The sequence below is a fragment of the Protobothrops mucrosquamatus genome, unplaced genomic scaffold, assembly GCF_001527695.2.
Source record: "Protobothrops mucrosquamatus isolate PMUCROS unplaced genomic scaffold, P.Mucros_1.0 scaffold1740, whole genome shotgun sequence".
Classification (NCBI taxonomy): Eukaryota; Metazoa; Chordata; class Lepidosauria; order Squamata; family Viperidae; genus Protobothrops; species Protobothrops mucrosquamatus.
In genome coordinates, this window is record NW_015387886.1 from 287,072 (window position 1) to 306,012 (window position 18,941).

The window sequence follows — 18,941 nt, forward strand, 5'->3', positions numbered from 1 at the left end:
TAAAAGAGCCAAGGTTGCCTACATCTGGTTTATTCTCTACCATTAGGAGGAAACCCATGGTCTAAACCCTTTTTAGTCAGTAGTAATTAAGGTGTTGTACTAGGACCAGGGAGATCCAGGTTCAAGTCTAACTCAAGCATGAGAGTTTATTTAGTAATTTGATAGCAGTTATCATATCTCAGTCTACGTAAAGAAATTGTGGAGAAACAAAATGGGAAAGGGGGGGGCTCTATGCAGAGGAAACTATAAGTCTAATTAACAAAATGGTAAATAAATAAAGCAAGATCTTCTTGTAAAAGTCACCGTCTGCTTGGACACTGTGGTACAGCAGTGCTGTTCAGGAAGGCTTCGTGAAATGATAACAATTATCCAATCTGTACTCAGGAACAGGAACCACTGAGAAAGATTCCTTTGGTAAACGTATCCTGAGTAATGATGACATCCAACCTGTGCAGGGCTTTGATATCTTGGCATTTGCTAGATTACTATTATGTGAAGTTGGAAATCTAAAGGATGTCTCCTTCATTAAAAGATCAGCTGTGATTTTTGTTTTGCATCTCATCTATTTCTGCAGCCTTGGCTCGTTTCCTGCAGGATAGCTGTTGCTCATGACATTTTGTGGGCTGTGCAGATTGATGGGTGGACACACTTGGCTTTAGGAAAAGGACTGAGTCAGGCAGTCTCCTATTCCTTGCCAGCATTTCAAGATGTATTTGACAGTCCTATCTGCTCTCACCCTTCCTGTCTCGTTTTTTGGTCATCCTTTAGAAAGAGAAGGACTTGTCTCCTGTTTTTCCATTTTGAATTGTAGCTGTAACTGTCAATTATCTTCCCCAAAGAACCCCATCTACAGTAAAGAAGAGATGTGTTTGGAAGGAATAGCATTCGGATCTCCCTCTTGGCAAGCAAGCAATATGAAATATTTGCATGGTGGAAGCAATTTCCATGATCTGTAGTGTTGAGTGCGATAGGGGAGCGGGGAATCTGTGTCATGGGTAGGATATAAAAATGTGTTAAACAGCTCTTGGGGGTGTAGCTGAACTCCTGTGTGTGTTTCAGTCCACCAAGCCTTTGTAAACACTTTATTTTGAATAAAACTTTGTTGCTGGAATTCCAAGTGAGTTTGTTTGTTTTGGGATCTTGAACCACGTTCCAAACAGATGGATTGTGGAATAGCAATTCATTATGGCATATATTTAAGGACATGTCTAAGGCTCATGGGGACCTGCACCAGTGTAGAGAATAAGAAATATGACCTTGACAAAAATAGGCCAGATCTGTTAAAACAAGGCTTAAGTCCAAAACGAGCAGAGTATAATATATACAGGGAATCCTCAGCTTAAAAAAAAAGAACAAAATTTCCATTCTTAAGCAAGGTTATTCAGCGAGTGGCACCTGATTTTACGACCTTTTTTTTTTACCGTGGTTGTTAAGCAATCACTGCAGTTGTTAAATGAATCATGCAACCATTAAGCAAATTCGCGTTCCCCCATTGACTTTGCTGGTCAGAAGCTAGCTGGGGAAATTGTGAATAAATAACCCTCAGAATGCTACATATATTTTCATTATAGTGGGGGGGGGGGAAAGGTTCAATAACTTTTTTCTGTTTCAGTAAATCAAATGTGGTTTTCTTCCTATTTATTATCTGTTCCCTTCCATCCAAATAAATCATATGGGAAAAGCACAGGGGTAGGCAACCTTGGCTCTTTTATGACTCATGGACTTCAACTCCCAGAATTCCTGAGCCAGCATAGCCGGCTCAGGAATTCTGGGAGTTGAAGTCCATGAGTCATAAAAGAGCCAAGGTTTCCTACCTCTGGTCTAGGAAGACTCCCAACAAGGAGGATTTCAATGTAGTGAAAAGATTTCAATTTGAGCTAGATATAACTACCAATCAATATCAGCTGTGAAATATGATTTATGATTTGTATATCTTTGTCTAAGCAGTCACAATTTTCCTGTGCTTTGTCTTCTCATGATATTGGGGAAGATCATATCATTTCCAATAAGACCATTTATCTAGTTCTGTTATGAACAACAATAATACAGACTGATTTCTCAATCTGTAACATTCTTCCCAAATAGTAAAAACCAAAACCCACATTAAAATATATAGATGAAATATAGATGAAATTCCAAGTCACGTTTTAATTTTACCATCAAACTATATTAAATTAAAAAAACTGTTTTAGTGACAAAACAATGATTATGATTTTTTTTTTACAGAATAACACAGAAATGGCTTCTAGTCACAACTGCTACATTTGCATTGGAAATTTGCATTGGTAAATGCAAGACTGGTTGGATTAGTTGAACATCTATTTTCTGTCTCACAAAACTTACATAAAGATGTTTTCTTCATTTACTTAAAAAATATTTGAAGATTACATGTTCACAGTACTCATTACATTAAGGAGTTATATTATACAGAGTAGCATATTATAATGCCATATAATGTAAACCTATGCCACACAGCAGGCATAATAAAAACAAATACAAAGAAAAACAAAAGTTGGTACCTCAGCTTAAAATCCCCCTTTTTTCCCCCTAGGACGCCTTGATTGGTGTACTTCAACACAGCAAATGCTGAGCCTTCCTATTATCTGTGACTGTTTATCAGGCCTGGTAAAATAAACCACCACATTCTAACTTAAGCTCTGATTTCTTGATCTAACAAATCTCAAAATATGTGAATAAATATTTGTGAAAATGTTAACAGAAATCAATAACAGTGCAGTGCGGCCTGGATAGAATATCCCTATATTATTCACCTTAAACTGAGGAGAGACAGTCTCATCTCCTATGGCCAATGAACAGTAACCGTTGAGAAGGGCATTTTGTACATATATACAGCAGGTTGACCAGCCATTGCCATGAGATTCTTTCTCCCCTTTCTCCAGACTGCTTGCTGAATTACTAGGACATCACAGAACGTTTATAGATATTTCTATTACCAAAGAGGAAGCCAGGCATATGATGCTAAAGTGTTCTGACCCATTCTTAAATCCTAAATGTAGATGGATGTCAGAAAGATCAGATATGTGCAAGGTGGGCTGAGGAAGACTCTGCTGGGGTCCTATAAGGGAAAGACTTCCACAGTTGCATTTTGGAATATAAGAAGTGAATTTCATGTAGTGCTTTAATCAGTGGCCACTTATACATTATTTCTCTAGCACAGTGGTTCTCAACCTTTTTAATGCTGCGACCCCAACTGGTCGTAAGTCGAGGACTAAACTGGTCGTAAGTCGAGGACTAAACCAGTCGTAAGTCGAGGACTACCCAACCGGTCGTACGTCAAGGACTTTCCCTGCCCGGGAGCGCCACGCATGCATGGTTCCGCCCCCTGCACCGGCCGAGGCGTAGCTAGCAAGCGGCAGAGACGGAGCAGGCTGACCACCAGCTGGCCCAGCCCAAGGGAGGTAAGGCACCCGCTGGAAAAGGGGGAAAAAATGGCGGACAAAAAAAATGGCGGACAAAAAAAATGGCAGACAGCCTTGCTTGGCGACCCCCGTGAAATGGTCGATCGACCCCAAATGGGGTCCCGACCCACAGGTTGAGAACCACTGCTCTAGCAAGTACACTTTTTCAATTGAACTGCATCAAAGAAACCCCATATCAGGATAGCACTTTTTTCTTTACACAACCCTCAAGAGAGCTTGCAGAGGCAGCCAAACTTTTCCTGAATCAGTTGGTGAAGAACCAAAACTCAGTGCTCAAAATAGGCACTTAGAATTAAGCAGCCATCTCAAGTTTGCCCCTCCTATGAGTTAAGTGCATGAAACTCCACTAAAAAAAAAAAAAAGACACCCTTTCTCGTTGGCTCCGTAAAAGCCACAGGACAAGAATCCTCCAAGTGCCCCCTCAGCAGGCTTCACTTGCAGACGTTTCCATTATAAAATGGAGGTTTATTCTTTTCAGTGATGCACGACAAACTTTTGGTTTGCACAAAGTTATCATTCAGTTTCGGTGTGTTGCTGCTGCTGGATTTGCTTCGACTCTGATCCGGGGTGGGCTGGATAGGCAAAGACATGGCAACATTGTTCTTCACCAGGCAACCACACACCAGGCGAAAGAAGGCTCGGCGCATGTCTTTGCTTGCCAGAGTATAGATGACGGGGTTCATGGCTGAATTGAGGACCGCCAAAGCTATGAAGCCATCTTCTTGATACAAAATCGAGCACTCTTTCACTCTGCAGGCCACGTCAATCAGCAACAAAATAAACAGGGGGGACCAGCAGGCAATGAAAACCCCAACAACGATCACAACAGTCCTCAGCAATGCCATGGACCTCTCCGAGTTGTTGTGATTGGTGACATTCCGACTGCTTGATTTCACCAGGATGTAAATGCGGGCATAGAGGATTACAATGGCCACTAGGATGGCTATGAAGATAATGGTGCAAAACGCCACATATTTCTTGGAGTATAGTGGTAAAATGGTGGAACAGTCTCTTAAATTGCCAATACAATTCCAACCAAGGATGGGCAAAGCTCCCAGAGAAAGAGAGATAAGCCAGCACGTTCCAATAAGCAGGAAAACTCTGTACTTTTTATTTGCATCGTATGGCCTCATTTTGATCATGGTCAAATGCCGTTCGATGGCAATAGCCAACAAGCTGAATGTAGAAGCACCCAGCGCCACAAACATGCTGCCTTCCCGAACAAACCAGATCCTGGAAGACAAAGTCAAGGTCTTGTTTCCTGACATCAAAATGTTCACTTTGTAGACTATTCCCGCCAACAGGTCACAGAGGGCCAGGTTGCCAATAAAAAAATACATGCGGTTGTGAAATCTGTTGTTCTTCCAGATGGCAATCAGCACCATTAGGTTCTCCAGGATGATAAAGCCACAGATAATGAGAAGTGCAATGATGGTCAGTTTTTTTTCTTTTCCACGGCTAAGCTTTCCAGTATAATTGTAATGAAGTACTATCACTGGGTCCACGGCTTCATTCTCCGGAAAGAAAAAGAAACTAGGGGGTGCTGTGCTGACAATAGCCATGACTTAATTTGAAAAAGATGCACTGTAACATCAAGAAACTTTTGTTCCAGTTGTTTCCCACAAGGGGGAGCCCACACCACACTCTTTAGAGTACGGCTCTTTAAAGATGTCTCCAAGCTGGATGCATTTTAGCATCTTCAGGCTCTGGGGTCAGGACCTTTAAAAACAAGTAAAAGACAATGTTAGCCAGTAGGCTTAACTTCCCAAATCTCATGTTGTAACAAAGTAGAAACAGGAAACTCTCACTTTAAATAGAGAGCAATCAGATCCTCGAGGCAAAGGAGATAATATCAAACAGGTGAGGTCACTATTATAAAGGACTTTCCCTATCAAATACATTGGCACTCTGCCCCAAAAAAGCTAAGATCATTTCATATGATCACGTAGGACTGAAGAACTTGAGCAAGTTATTACATATTAAGGGGAAGGACAGAATTAGGGTAGGAATTGCCTGAAGTACAGTATTTGATGATGCTAGCCTCTTCTCTTCCACCCTGCCACAATCCAGAGTCATCTGAATAGAATTCAAGGCCTGTTAAATTAGTTGAGCATAAGAGAGAAGCAATGCCACAAGGATTTCTCATTTCTGGTAATAATAATGCATTAATATAAATTCATAACCCCTCCATTTTGTGTCCTTTCAAAACACCCCAAAAGTGCTGTCAGGCTGTTCCTAATTATAGCACTGGTCCTGACTGCAACTGTCTGAAATGGTATCTTAATTATGCAACAGACTGCAATCCAATACAAACCTTGCCTGGGAAAATGTTGCATAGAACGTGAAATAAGATTTCCTTCACTTCACAGGAAAAATACTTCCTGGTGAACCATTCAATTTCTCTCCCCTCCACTTCTTGTTTCTTACCTCCCCCTCTTTTGCACATTCCCTGTTTGATCTCTTCCTTCCCCTTTTATTAGACAAAAACATTTCAATTGTACTTTTTTTTTTAAAAAAGGGCAGCACCACTTGTAGCATCCTCTAGACCAGGGGTAGTCAACCTTGGTTCTTTTATGACTCGTGGACTTCAATTCCCAGAATTCCTGAGCCAGCTTAGCTGGCTCAGGAATTCTGGGAGTTGAAGTCCACGAGTCATAAAAGAGCCAAGGTTGACTACCCTTGCTCTAGACAGTGTGGCTATGAATCCCCGTCTAGAGATTCAGCTTTGACAGCATCACTAGTTGTAATTAGAAAATCCATCTATCTAAAAGCCATCTTGTTAGGTTTTTTTGCTGACTATTCAGTATTAAGCACAGAGAATAGATTGAAAATCACACAGTAGTTAGATTGTCTAGGTGTCTTAAGAAAGCAGTTCTTATATTACATTAGGTAAAGCATCTGAGTCAACATACACTCTTCCAAGTCCTGCCCTGATTCATCTAGTCCCAAAAAATAATTTATTTTTCCCAGGGCTTTTATGGTTGGTCATTGTCATCTCCCATGGTTATGTTTTCAGTCTGCCCAACAACAAAACTCATCTAAGCCAATTATATAAAAGTAAAGAATGAAACTAACTAACTAACTAACTAACTAACTAACTAACTAACTAACTAACTAACTAACTAACTAACTGCATTATTGAATGTGTGAAGTGGCCATGCTTTGCCCCAATATGATACTCCATGCCGTGGAATCACTCCTACTGTTTTTCTTTGGCTCAGCCAAGATCATCACCTTATACCCAGAGCTAGGGGGGGAAAAAACCACATCAGAACTATAGGAAACTCTCACTTTGCTCTTTAGAGAACAGAGAGGGTCGTGTTCTTTTATGACACAGCTATACCTCTTCAAACTTTGCACAGCCGAGAAAATGAAAGAAAGAAATTGACTATTAGGCAAGCCATTACAGCACTCTCTGGTCATTTAAAAATTACAACTCCACATTATCAAATTTGAAATGACTGGATGAAGAGGATAGTCTTTGTCGAAAAAGACATTATTGCATCACCTGACCTCCTTGAAGAGGTCTCCCCTTATGCAGTCTCTTCAGTTCTTCCTTCCTCTTGAAGCCACTTAAGGCATTTCAGTCAGCTAAGAGTGCCAAGGATCATGACTTCTTTAGCAACTGAGTTTTTGACCAGGGTACATTTCTCCCTACTGTCAATGAATCAGATCGAAAATGAATGAACCACCAATGACATGCTTCAGAATTGATAAAGTACGCCAGGAGGATTACTGACATAAAATTGAGATTTGGCATTGGAGCAGGCTCTTTCCTAACCAGTCTGACAACTTATTCTATCCTTCCCTTGCAATGCTTCCAAAAGCTCTTTTCACAACATGCATTGGCTTGTTAAATAATTAAAATTAAATGTGATTATTATCTAGCTATTCTCTACTATTATATTAGAAATTATAATTTGGTGGCAATTTGCAGAGAAACTCTGGGGTTGACTTTGAAGAAATATGCAGCTCTGGCATGGAAGTTGTCTATATACAAACATCAGAGTCAAGATAAAAGGAGAGTGGATGTTCACACAATGCCAGCACACATTAATACTATATTGACGTTTCTAATATCAAGTCAATATTAGTTGACATGGTCTGTTGCTTACTGTTGCCCCACGTACAAAGCCTATGCACTAGCGTCTTCCTGCTGTAATCAAATTTCTAGAGGACACACATAATTCATTTTTAAGCACCGAGTCCTGCTGCAAAAGTAGGAGGAGTTTGCAGTGTTTCTTGCTTATGAGGAATGTTTGCATCCATTGGAGGGGATGCTTGGCTCCCCCTCCTTCTCTTTTTGGCATACCACTACGGTATACGGTACTGTACGGAGAAGATAGCCTAATTACACAAAGAGATTGAAAGAAAGAATTCCCCAGCAGGAGAATATGCAATATGTTGAGCAGAAAAGAAAGTTGCCATTGTCTTTCTTTTATCATTGGCTAAGACATCTTCACTGAAAGTGAATAGCAAACTCTTGGCACTGCTATAGACTTTTAACAGAGTAAACAGGAGTCTCCTGTTGCCTCGTGACAGCCTTAAATAATTAGAGCTGCCCATTCAAGCCTATACTGGGCATTCAGAAGGTGCAGGTAATAGCAAGATTAGTACTCTAGAAGTACAAATGTTGGGAATAAGGAATAGGGAATAAGAGAAGTGGCTGGAAGGGGAGAAAGCAAGGCTTGTATCTCTCTTTTTCAACTTCCAAATATATGTTTTATATTCAGATTACCAGCTACTGGCAGCCCTGGGATGCTATCTGCAAACTCAGAGTTGGGGGAAAGAGAACTGCAGAGAAAAATGCAGATGGGGGGGGGGAGAGACTTGCCAACAAGCTACTTTGCTTTACCGATGCCTCTCTTTTATATAGTTGCTGGTGGCAGTAAAAACTCAGAACAAAGTCTTAGCTAAAAGCTCCCGTTTTCTAGATCCCAACCCTGCCATTTTTCCAGTAGCTCCTATAAAGAGATTCAGCTAAGTTGCTAATTACCAAACACAACACCCTTTGCTGCTATTCTAATATTTATGCAAACATAGCAATTTAAAACCAGAAAATTAGAAGTGGGGAATTTTGCTTGAGGCGGACCTGGAATCAATTCTATTGTCCAAACAAAAGAGAGGTTAAATACATAAAACCTCTCCATCAGGGGTTGTCTGGATACATTTCCAAGAATTTCCAGCCAGCAAAGAGGGCTTCAAGTTGAAAAAGCATGGCTGATTGCTAGAACCTGACAAAACTATGGGAGAGCCTCTTATTTAAACCCTCTGTCAGATGAGAACAATTAAATATGCCAGCAAAAAGAGCATACACACGATTTCACTATGAAACATGACTCAGTGGACTAAGGCTAAGAAAGTAACTGAGAGCTAGATTACATAGACCTTGGGAAATCCCACCATCTTGCAAAGCTCACTGGATGATCTTAGGCCAATCATTATCTCCCTTACTAATACCTAACACAGGGATATTGTGAAGATAAGATATGGATTGGGAAACCACGTATGGCATTGTGAATGCTTTGGAGAAACAATAGGATAAGATAATAAGATTATCTCCTGATAAAATACTAAGCGTGTACTTCCAAGGCAGAACAAATCTTCCTCAGATAATTGCTAAGTCCTATTTATACATTGATTCCCTCCTTTTTTTCCCCTTGATAAAGAGAAAAATGGAAAACCTCCCATCCAACTGCCTTTAAACCACTGCACCAAAAGGAATGGGACCCACAAATGACACATTTTACACCAGAAAAAAGCACGTACATTTCAAGGTTTATGGAGAGTCTCAATCATCCAGGTCACGATTGATTCAAAGATGCTTTTTTCAAAAGGCAATTGGACTTTCTTGGATTTTTTTTTTCTTTGAAAGTGTTTTGCTTCTCATCCAAGAAGCTTCTTCAGTTTATTTAAAGGCCATATCTTAGTTCTTTGACGCACCCTCTGGATCCAGAAGGGGCAATTCTAAAGCATATAAGCATGCTGGGCAGATAGTTGCAGATGACACACCAAATCATAAATTTAATACTACATTATATTTGGCACGTTGCAGCAGCTTTAGCTATTATTTATTAATATGTTGGCTATTCTATGAAAAATAATTTCATACCAATCAAAGGAATGTAGGCCAAAGTAATATACACAGAGTCTATTGTCCAGCACCTCCAATCCTTGTCCTTGAATGCATAGATGATCAGCCCACAACCCTAGAGTAACATATGGGCCTAAGTATTAATTTCAGAACCCTTCTGTAAAAGATCTGCCACTTCAGATAGCAGAAAGAAGAAAAAGAGTGGTATGAGAGAATAAATATCCTCACCCATTTTGGGTTACAGCCAACATTTGCTGGTTACTTCAACCCTGTCCATCATATGCGCCTCTCCAAGGCATTATCCATTCCAGACATGTCTTTCATCACTCAGAAAATTGGAAGGGATGAGGCAATCTGGAAAATACTTTCTTACAGATACTCATGTCCAAGGGCCCAAGACAATAAAGCATTTCATGTAAACTTTATGCGCTAAAAGCAAATAGCAGGTGGATATAAGAGGAACCTTTAAAATCTTCACACACACACACACACACACACACACACTCACACTCAAATATCCTGGCTCTGCCTACTTTTGGATTGTAGTCCTTGAAGAAATGCTGTTATAAAGTCTGCTCTACATGTTTACGCCACTGAAACTCCAGGCCCCCCCATCTATTACTACTTTATTAAACTTGTATGTCACTTCTGATGGAAATGATTATTTTGCTGTTTACAAATGGAAATGATTAATCTAAAGGAAAGACCACCAGGCAAAGGCGATACTTCCATTATTTTGAATATGAACCTACGAGAGATGTTATCAGTATCAGGTTCAAAACCCTAATGTATGTTATTATGATATATCATATATGTATATCAGAAGACTTCCAACCTGGTAATGATGCCATCAAACAATTCCTCTAGAAACTGAAAGGCTTGTGTAGATCTGGCTGTTTTAAATGCCTTTCAGAGACTGATTGATCTAATATCTTCTAACTCAGGGGTCTCCAACCTTGGCCACTTTAAGACTTGTGGACTTCAACTCCCAGAATTCCTCAGCCAGCAAAGCTGGCTGAGGAATTCTGGGAGTTGAAGTCCACAAGTCTTAAAGTGGCCAAGGTTGGAGACCCCTGTTCTAACTGATATCAGAACATTCCAAGAAGGTGTCAACATGTCTTCCCTTAGGTGTGCACTAGCTACATCAACCAATGCATGTTTGTCATAATTCTAAAAAAAGGCTCCAATGCACCCAGAGGTATGTGTCTGGAATGCTCCACATTTCTGCAGTCCTTTCCTATTGGCTTTCATCTGTAGCCTGACCATGATCAACATGCATGCAGCATCTAGATCAGGCCAGCATAACATATGGCCTTCAGGCCACAAATATCCCACCAAACAGCCTTTGTGTGGCCTGCTGGCAATTTTTAGAAAGTAATAATTCCACTACTCTGCTCCATTAGCTGCAGACTAGCTGAGCGGCACGCCAAGTATGTCTTTGCATCCTGCAATGATTTTTAATTTATCAGTGTCACCCTGTCCCCTTTACAAGTTGTTCAGGCCTGATCTAGGTGATGGGATTTGATGTGTTCCAAACCCGATTCACATATTTGATATCAGGGGCCACCAAGTGACTGACAGCTAGTCTGACAGAGGTGCATGTGAGATAGATGAGTTGATAGATAAATGACAGACAGACAGACAGATAGATATAAATGTATTCTGCCTAAGTAACCTATTGTTTTTCATGACCAAGAATGGTGAAAATAGACTATGCAGGACCTGTAAAATGCATTATGAAAAATGAATGCATAATTAACAGCAAACTCAACGTTGGGTTTCATGTTCAAGAAAGCAGTGAAATTACATCATCTGTAACAGAGGAAATTAAAAGCAGACCAGTCAATTCACGCACTGCAGCTCAATATCCCTGAGATATGCCAGCAAAAATAAGGTGACTTAGTTAGATTAATCTGGGGTTTTAGATTCGTATAAATATTTGTGAAGCTGAGGATATGTATGGACTGGCTGTTTGAAGAAGTGTTCTCATGTTCCTGAAGCCTAGCTGAAGTAATATTCTTTCCAGATGGTGGATGCATTGAAATTGGATCCTTACAAGAGGGAGATTGTGGGAAAGCGAAACAATAGGAAAAGCAGTCCGTTTTTACCTTTAAACCTTCTTCCCATAAGTCTGAACTCAGAGACAGTCATGAAATCATGAGGGGATGAGGAGTGTCCTTGTCAGGCACTCCAGATGCTGTGCCCTGATACTGCTTCATTTTTCCCCCTAGTCCTTCACTTCAGACAGAGAGAAAGAGAAAGAGCAGGAGAGAGTGTGAACACGAGAGTGAACAAGTAGAGAAGTGCTTCAGATTTTGCACCAACTCAAAACATCTTCTGCCCATTAAAACCATGATCCCATATCAGCCTGGGGAAAAAAGACATGACTGCTACATTGTATTAACAATCAGAAAGGTTCTATGCTTGTGTTTATGCAGGATCCTATTCACTTCATTTCAGACTACATCACTCTGATCTAGCTACAATGCTCCACAGAGCAGTCCACAAATGAAATAATAGCTCTAATGCCAAATATGATGTCATGTGAATATTTTGACCTTGCATGATCTGTAACTGTCTGCCCAGCATGTTTCTGCTTGTCTGATAAAACAATGACACTGGGGTATGACATGGCATTTCAAACTGATTGACAAGATGTTCTTAAAGCAAACTCACTACAGAACTTTCCATCTGCGATTTAGTTTATTTTATAACACGTTGTTGTATTTTATGCAAAATCTATTTGTATGGGAAGGAAGGAAGGAAGGAAGGAAGATAGGAAGGAAGGAAGGAAGGAAGGAAGGAAGGAAGGAAGGAAGGAAGGAAGGAAGGAAGGAAGGAAGAAAGGAGCCTTCCACCCAAAGGCATAATAGTGAAGTGGGTGGTCATATAAATTGTTTAAATAAAATAAATATTTGGACTGTCCTTTCTTGTAGATCAAGAGTGCATATCAGATTAAAGTTTCTTGCATAGAATATATGTGATGTTCGCTAGCAGCATGCAGAAGTTTTCAATCTTCAGTTTTAATTGCTTGGGGGGGAAAAAATGTGCCTGCTTTAATTTGCAGCAAAGAGCTACTGCCCTGGAGGAAGTCTAAAGCACTTCTCCCAAATAATTTTTGAAAGTTCATATACGTAGTTTTATGTCTGAAATGGGAAGAGACTTAAATGTGATCTGTCCGGAATAGGGAAGAAATTAAGTGTGCTTATTTAGTAATAAATTATATAACAAAGGAATTGAACTGTTAGCTACCATTGTCCAATTTTGCTTTAAACCTTAAAGCAAAAAAGGCTTAAACTTTTAAAAGGCTCCATCTTTTTTTCTGGATCTGACCTGCCCACTTCCGGAATCCAGCCTCTAACATACTTTCCAAAAGCCTGCCCAACCACTGGCTCAATAGAAGCTGCATGATTCTTTACAAGCAAATGGCATTTGTTTGATTATGGATTGGATGGCTGCCCATATTTTATTACCACATTTTGCTAAATTTAGCATTGTTTTAGAATTGCACCTCATATTCTACTGCTCATTATACTTCCAGAGAACCCAATGAGTATTTTTGTTTTTTTAATAGCTATCTTCATGGAGATCTTCTCATTTCAAAGACTATTAGGCTATTTCCTAAAAATAGCTTTTCTCTTCCTTGTACTTCAAACTTTTGAATCTCAACATTGTCTGTTTCTTTAGAGGTATTTAATGTGGCAATTTTAAAATCCTGCTGCAGTTATCCTGAATTCCACCCACTTCTGTGGATTTTTTTCCAATCCCATCCCCAGAAGAATGCATTAACCTGATCAAACCAGAAGCAAAGTATGTTGAATTAGGACCAGAAGACTGGGGTTCAAGTCCTGCCCTTCTGAGTAGTTTGAAGTCAGTCATATTAACTCAGTCCAACCCATCTACAGAGACAATGGAGATTATCCTGCTAGGTATACTACCCTGAGCTGCCCTGGAGGAAAGGCGGGGTATAAATTCAGTACATCAACACTTCGACCAAATAAATGCTCAAGCAAATTCTAAAGCAGGGGAGGAGAAAAATGCCTCCTGGCTTAAAAACTGCTGCTATAAATTAATTTTCCCGTCTTGGCTCTCTCCCACAATTCCCAGTCTTAATCCAACGCTTTGGAAGGTGTCGGGTCGGGAATGGCTGATCCGACGTGCAGCGCTCATGCTCATCTTCCCTGTTACTTCCATTGTTCGTTTGGTTTCCCCCAAAACTGGTTAGCCCGATTGTGTCGTCTGAAGGTCGGATCACCAGAAGCTGGAAAGACCAAGCTGACCTCCGCTAACCCAGATACCGATGGGTTCATTGGTCTCTCTCCGCGGGAACGCGCCGCCGAGGAAGCTGTTCTGGATTAAGCCCGTAGTAGGGCGAGGGTCCCACCTAAACTTTTGAAAAAGGGGAGGAGTCTTCACCCCCCCACACACCCACCCCCGCCCCACGGAACATAACGAATGTGGAAATCGGTGAGGATGAGCTGAAGTTCACTGAGTATCAGTGCCCAACAACAGTCCAATCGTGAAGGGACAATGCAACTGTGGGTCCGCCAAGTTCAGAAAGAGGACAAGGATCGAGGCCAGATGCCTTCGGATCCTCTTTCTATCTTTTTTTCGCGACACGGGATCCGTAAAAGGTCCCCCCTTGCTCCCCTCTCGAGCCGATTATTCTCCCGCCCCCCCTCCCAAATAGCGAGCAAATCGCACGCCTATTGCTTTCTGGGGGATTCAGGTTTTGCCTTGTCCCTCTGGGCTCGCTGTCGGCGCCTTAAAATTGCGTCCCCCCGTCCCGCCCGATCCCCAAGCGACCCGCGCCAATTCGGATTACAAAAGGCCAGGCGTCCCACACCCCTTCGCCCTTAACTTCGACCGGCGTTGCCTTCCCGCTCACCTGGCGTCCGCTCCTCTCCCTCGTCGCCCGCTCTCCGCTCGACGCGCCTCATCCTGGCTGGATGTTGGGCGCCAAGCGCTCTGCTCAGCCGAGTCCCACTTTCGCGCGGCCAAAGTTCCCGCTAGCCAAAGAGCGCAGCCGCGCGGGGTGATCAGCGCCTCCCGATCGCGCCGTCCCGCAGAAGGGGAGAAAACTCCGCCGGCCGGCCGCGAACCGATACCTCCTCCTCCTCCTCCTCCTCCTCCGCCTGTTGCTGCTGCTGTTCCGCGGCCACCGCCTCCTCTTGGCCTTGTGGGGCTCCTCCCGCCGAACTCTCCTCGGCGACGAGTCCCGGTTCACACGCGCCGCCACATCCTCCCCTGTTCCCCGCTGGGCTGCCTCTACATTCCTTCTCCGGCGAGCCTTGTGTCCTCCGACGCACCTCCCACGGCAGCCGCCCTCTTGCCAACTCTCCGAGCCAGGCTGCTAAAGCCGGATCCACTTACCGGCAGTGGGAAAGGAGCCCCGCCGTTCTCCAGCGAGCAGGGCCTGCAGAGGTGGCCCATTTCTGGCCGACGGGTGCGCCCTCGCACCCCTTGGCGAGGAAAGGCGCTCAACTGAATTCCCTGAGTTGGCTTCCGAGTCAGTAGGCACCGGGGTTGCCAATACACGGAAGGAGGAAGAGGGTTCTGCTTTACTCTCGGTCATCATTTTTATTTAAGAGCAAGAAGCCCTTCGAGAACTGGGAAGTTTAAGGGATATCGGGGAGGTTGTGGGGCATGTTTTATAAAATGCTACCCATTCCCGTTTTGGGAAAGGAATACCGTCGATTTTTTTTTTTAAAAAAGAAAGCAAGTAAATAGGAACCCCAGAAGAGCATAATGCTGTATATCTGCTGAAAATATTTCCATTCTGTGTATTTTCTGAGAAGTAAATTTTGGTCTCCCTTCCCTGGCTTTCTTTGGACTTGTCCTCACCTTCTCTAGTGCTGTGTGAACTTCTTTGCCACTATGTCACTTTGTCACCGTGGTGTTCCCCTGCGGCTAAGGCTGCTTCAAGCCCCCGCCCCCTTAAAAATTTTGGTTTTTAAGTAATGTTTTCCCTCTTCTGACACATTTTTTTTTCCCTTGGAGACTTCATTGATGCTGGGTTTGCTTCATAGATGTGGTTAAGATGTGAGATCGGTTGCATCCACCACAAACAGTGATGAAGCCCAAATCACAACACACATGCAATGATGTCATACGCGTTTCATCATTTGCCTCCAGCAGTGTCCATGGAGTAAAGGGGAGATCAGATTGATGAAAGCCGCATCACAGTCCCAACCCTTTCTTATGTGATTTATGACATCACACTCATGCCTTAGAGCAGGGGTCTTCAAATGTGGCCCTTTTATGACTTGTGGACTTCAACTCCCAGAATTCCTCAGCCAGGCACACTGGCTGAGGAATTCTGGGAGTTGAAGTCCACAAGTCATAAAAGGGCCACGTTTGAAGACCACTGCTTTAGAGGTTTGAAGTTTGAGGTGTGACATTGCCATTCGGACAAAATGTGATCGGTTGCACATGTCTTTGTTTGCTGACCTCTGTCCCCTGTAGATAAACATAGTTGGGATCTTCCCAGTTCCCTTTGCCCTACCTGCACACTCTTTTATGGCCTACCTGCACACTCTTTTGCCATGAAAGAGTGTGCAGATTAGTGTGATAGTTACTTAAAGAATGTGGGTTACAGGAGGGACTGGACACCAACTTCCATAGAGGCAGCTGCCTGCATAATGTCTAGCTAATGCTCTTGTTTGGGTTTCACGCTGTTTTCCACAAGCAGTAGGTCTGTTTTTTTAAAACATGTGCCGCGCAGAAAGGAGATGCTCTCAATCACTGCTATAGAAATGGCCAAAGTAAAAACAAAACAAAACTCCGCATGAGATTTCTTATTCTCTCAGATCTTGGCCTCTTCTCCGATTCTGTGTCTCATCTGGGATGAAAAGAGACAGTATGCAGGGTATGGGAAAGGAAAAGGTTGTTGAGAGGGGGAATCATGCGTAATCATTTTGTGTACACTACGGTGGCGGGCAGTTGTGTTGCACGCCTGGATTCATTCATTCATTTCTTTATTTTACTTTTTGTTCTGTGGTTTGAGAGTGGGAGGGGACTCATTCCAGACAGGCAGCTGATGAGTTGCAGGGATCAGAATAAAATCTGAACTCCGGAAGTGGAGAAAGGAAAGAAGCCAGAGAAGACTTGTGGTTTAGGGAAGAGAAGTCTGGGCACCTCAAGACCCTCTATCCTTGGGAAAATCCCAGGATAGGCTTCTGTTCTGCTCTTCATCTCATATAAGAACTCTTGGATTGAGGGAGCCCTTGTCTAAGTGGTGCATGAGCACAAGGGAGAGAATGTGGGCAAGTATCTTGGAGAAGGAAAGTCCCTCATTTATTTAGATAATATAAGTGTAATATCTCTGTGTTAAGAATAGAATAGAATAGAATAGAATAGAATACAATAGAATAGAATAGAATAGAATAGAATAGAATAGAATAGAATAGAATAACAGAGTTGGAAGGGACCTTGGAGGTCTTCTAGACCAACCCTCTGCTCAGGCAGGAAACCCTATACCATTTCAGACAAATGGTTGTCCACTCTCTTCTTAAAAAATTCCAGTGTTGGAGCATTCACAACTTCTGGAGGCAAGCTGTTCTACTGGTTAATTGTTCTAACTGTCAAGGAATTTCTTCTTAGTTCTAGGTTGCTTCTCTCCTTGATTAGCCTCCATCCATTGCCTCTTCTCCTGCCCTCAGGCGCCTTGGAGAATAGCTTGACTCCCTCTTCTTTGTGGCAGCCCCTGAGATATTGGAACAAGGCTATCATGTCCCCCCTCGTCCTTCTCTTCATTAAACTAGACATTCCCAATTCCAGCAACTATTCTTTATATGTTTTAGCCTCCAGTCCCCTGATCATCTTCTTCTGAACTGTTCCAGTGATGGCTGAAGAACCTTGAAGCATCTGCTCTGTAGCCAGAAATGTACTTTCAAGTCAAATTCCACCTGGGGTTTTGGAACATCTGTTCTTTAGTTTTCTAGCTTCCTCCAACAATCCTTTCACTTCACTTCTGAAATCATTTGTGTTACTCTGGTTTCCACTGAGTGTGCATGGGTGAGGAGCTGGGAGGAGCATTTGAGGAAGAGTTGAGAGCTCTGGTATGAAATGGAAAGGAATACTCTAAGCAAGAGTACCAGGAAAGTCCCTCTCACTTCAAACCACAAGCCCTCCTCCATACCTGCGATCTGCCAGCAAGGCTATTTTGGACGTGGCTTTACGATGCTCATGCAGAACTGTGAAAGTCCAGCAACTTGAAAGGTGGCTAAACCCACAATTCAAAGCATCTGTCTACATTTACCCAACCAGCCCCACCACATATTAAAGAGCACAATTGGCGGTTGTTTTTCCAGCTGGCAAGTAATGCTCAGTGGGAGGCGAAATAAAGCTACAGGAATCCACCAGTCTCTGTCCTACACAAAGACAGCAACAATCATCAGCATAAGCAGAATGGGGGTTGGCAATGAAGCCAGTGGAATTTGTGCTGGAACACTTTTTTTGCCAGCTCGAGGACTAATGGATTGCACTTTAATGTGCAATCATTTTTTTTCTGCTTTGAATCCACCCCTCCTTTGTGAATTCCTATGAACTAATTTTTATGAGCTCAGACTGGGCTTCGAACTTAAATTTGGTCAGTGTGGGAGAGAAGTCGTAAGGGGGTTCCAGCACTGTAGATCTGAGAAATTAACAAGGCCTCCAGATAGTATCCATGAAGCCATTGGTGTCAATTCCACTGTGGGATGTGATTATGTATTATTTTTATGTACAGTATGTAACTTGAAGAGCCCCTGCAAAAATGCCCATCAAATTCTAATTTCTTGCATAACAAAGAAGAGAAATCATTTTATGATTATATTTAAGCATTTAATTTGACTGTGTTTAAATCAGATTTAATATTTCCCCTGGTTCTGCCCACTTCCTTATCGTTACTTAGTGCATATTTTGGACAATGCTTTCCCCATTGTGCAATCCTCAGTCAGGAAGAGCCAAACACCCACTTATATGTACTTGTCTCCAGGTCCATCAGTTGTAATTAGACATGTGTGAATCTGATTTGGTGGTTGCTATGTACATAATTTTAAATGAGAGTTGGAAAAACATGAGATAACATTTGTTATCTGAACATTATCACAGAAACACGTACACAAACACAAACACAGAAGCACAATGTCTTAAAACTGTGCATTGAGGTAGAAATATTTTAAAATAGCCACTATCGTTTTGTGCTCTTATGGGTTTTCAAGATGTTATCATCAGGGCTTATATTTAGTGAAATGTCTACAGAGCCCAATAGGGGCAGTGCAGACACAATGTGTGAAACTTACTTTGGGGTTTGCAAGAGATGCGTCAGAGGAAAGCAAAGACACTGTTAGTTTCTGACCTTTTCTCCACTGTACAGTCTTGGGAGAGGTCAAGCTGACCAGAGCAGAGATGCTGAACAAGAACAC

General features: G+C 42.2%; 1 protein-coding gene across 1 annotated transcript; it reads right to left on the reverse strand.

Annotated features, from left to right (window-relative positions):
• Positions 1–3,871: 3,871 nt before the first annotated feature.
• On the reverse strand, positions 3,872–5,002 carry S1PR3 (sphingosine-1-phosphate receptor 3). The gene has a single exon (XM_015823010.1). It carries the CDS (start codon positions 5,000–5,002, stop codon positions 3,872–3,874), a length of 1,131 nt encoding a protein of 376 aa, XP_015678496.1.
• Positions 5,003–18,941: the final 13,939 nt, after the last annotated feature.

What these genes read in the sequence shown, in the direction of transcription:
- S1PR3 (XM_015823010.1), bottom strand. Translation starts at nt 5,002, where the DNA reads ATGGCTATTGTCAGCACAGCACCCCCTAGTTTCTTTTTCTTTCCGGAG.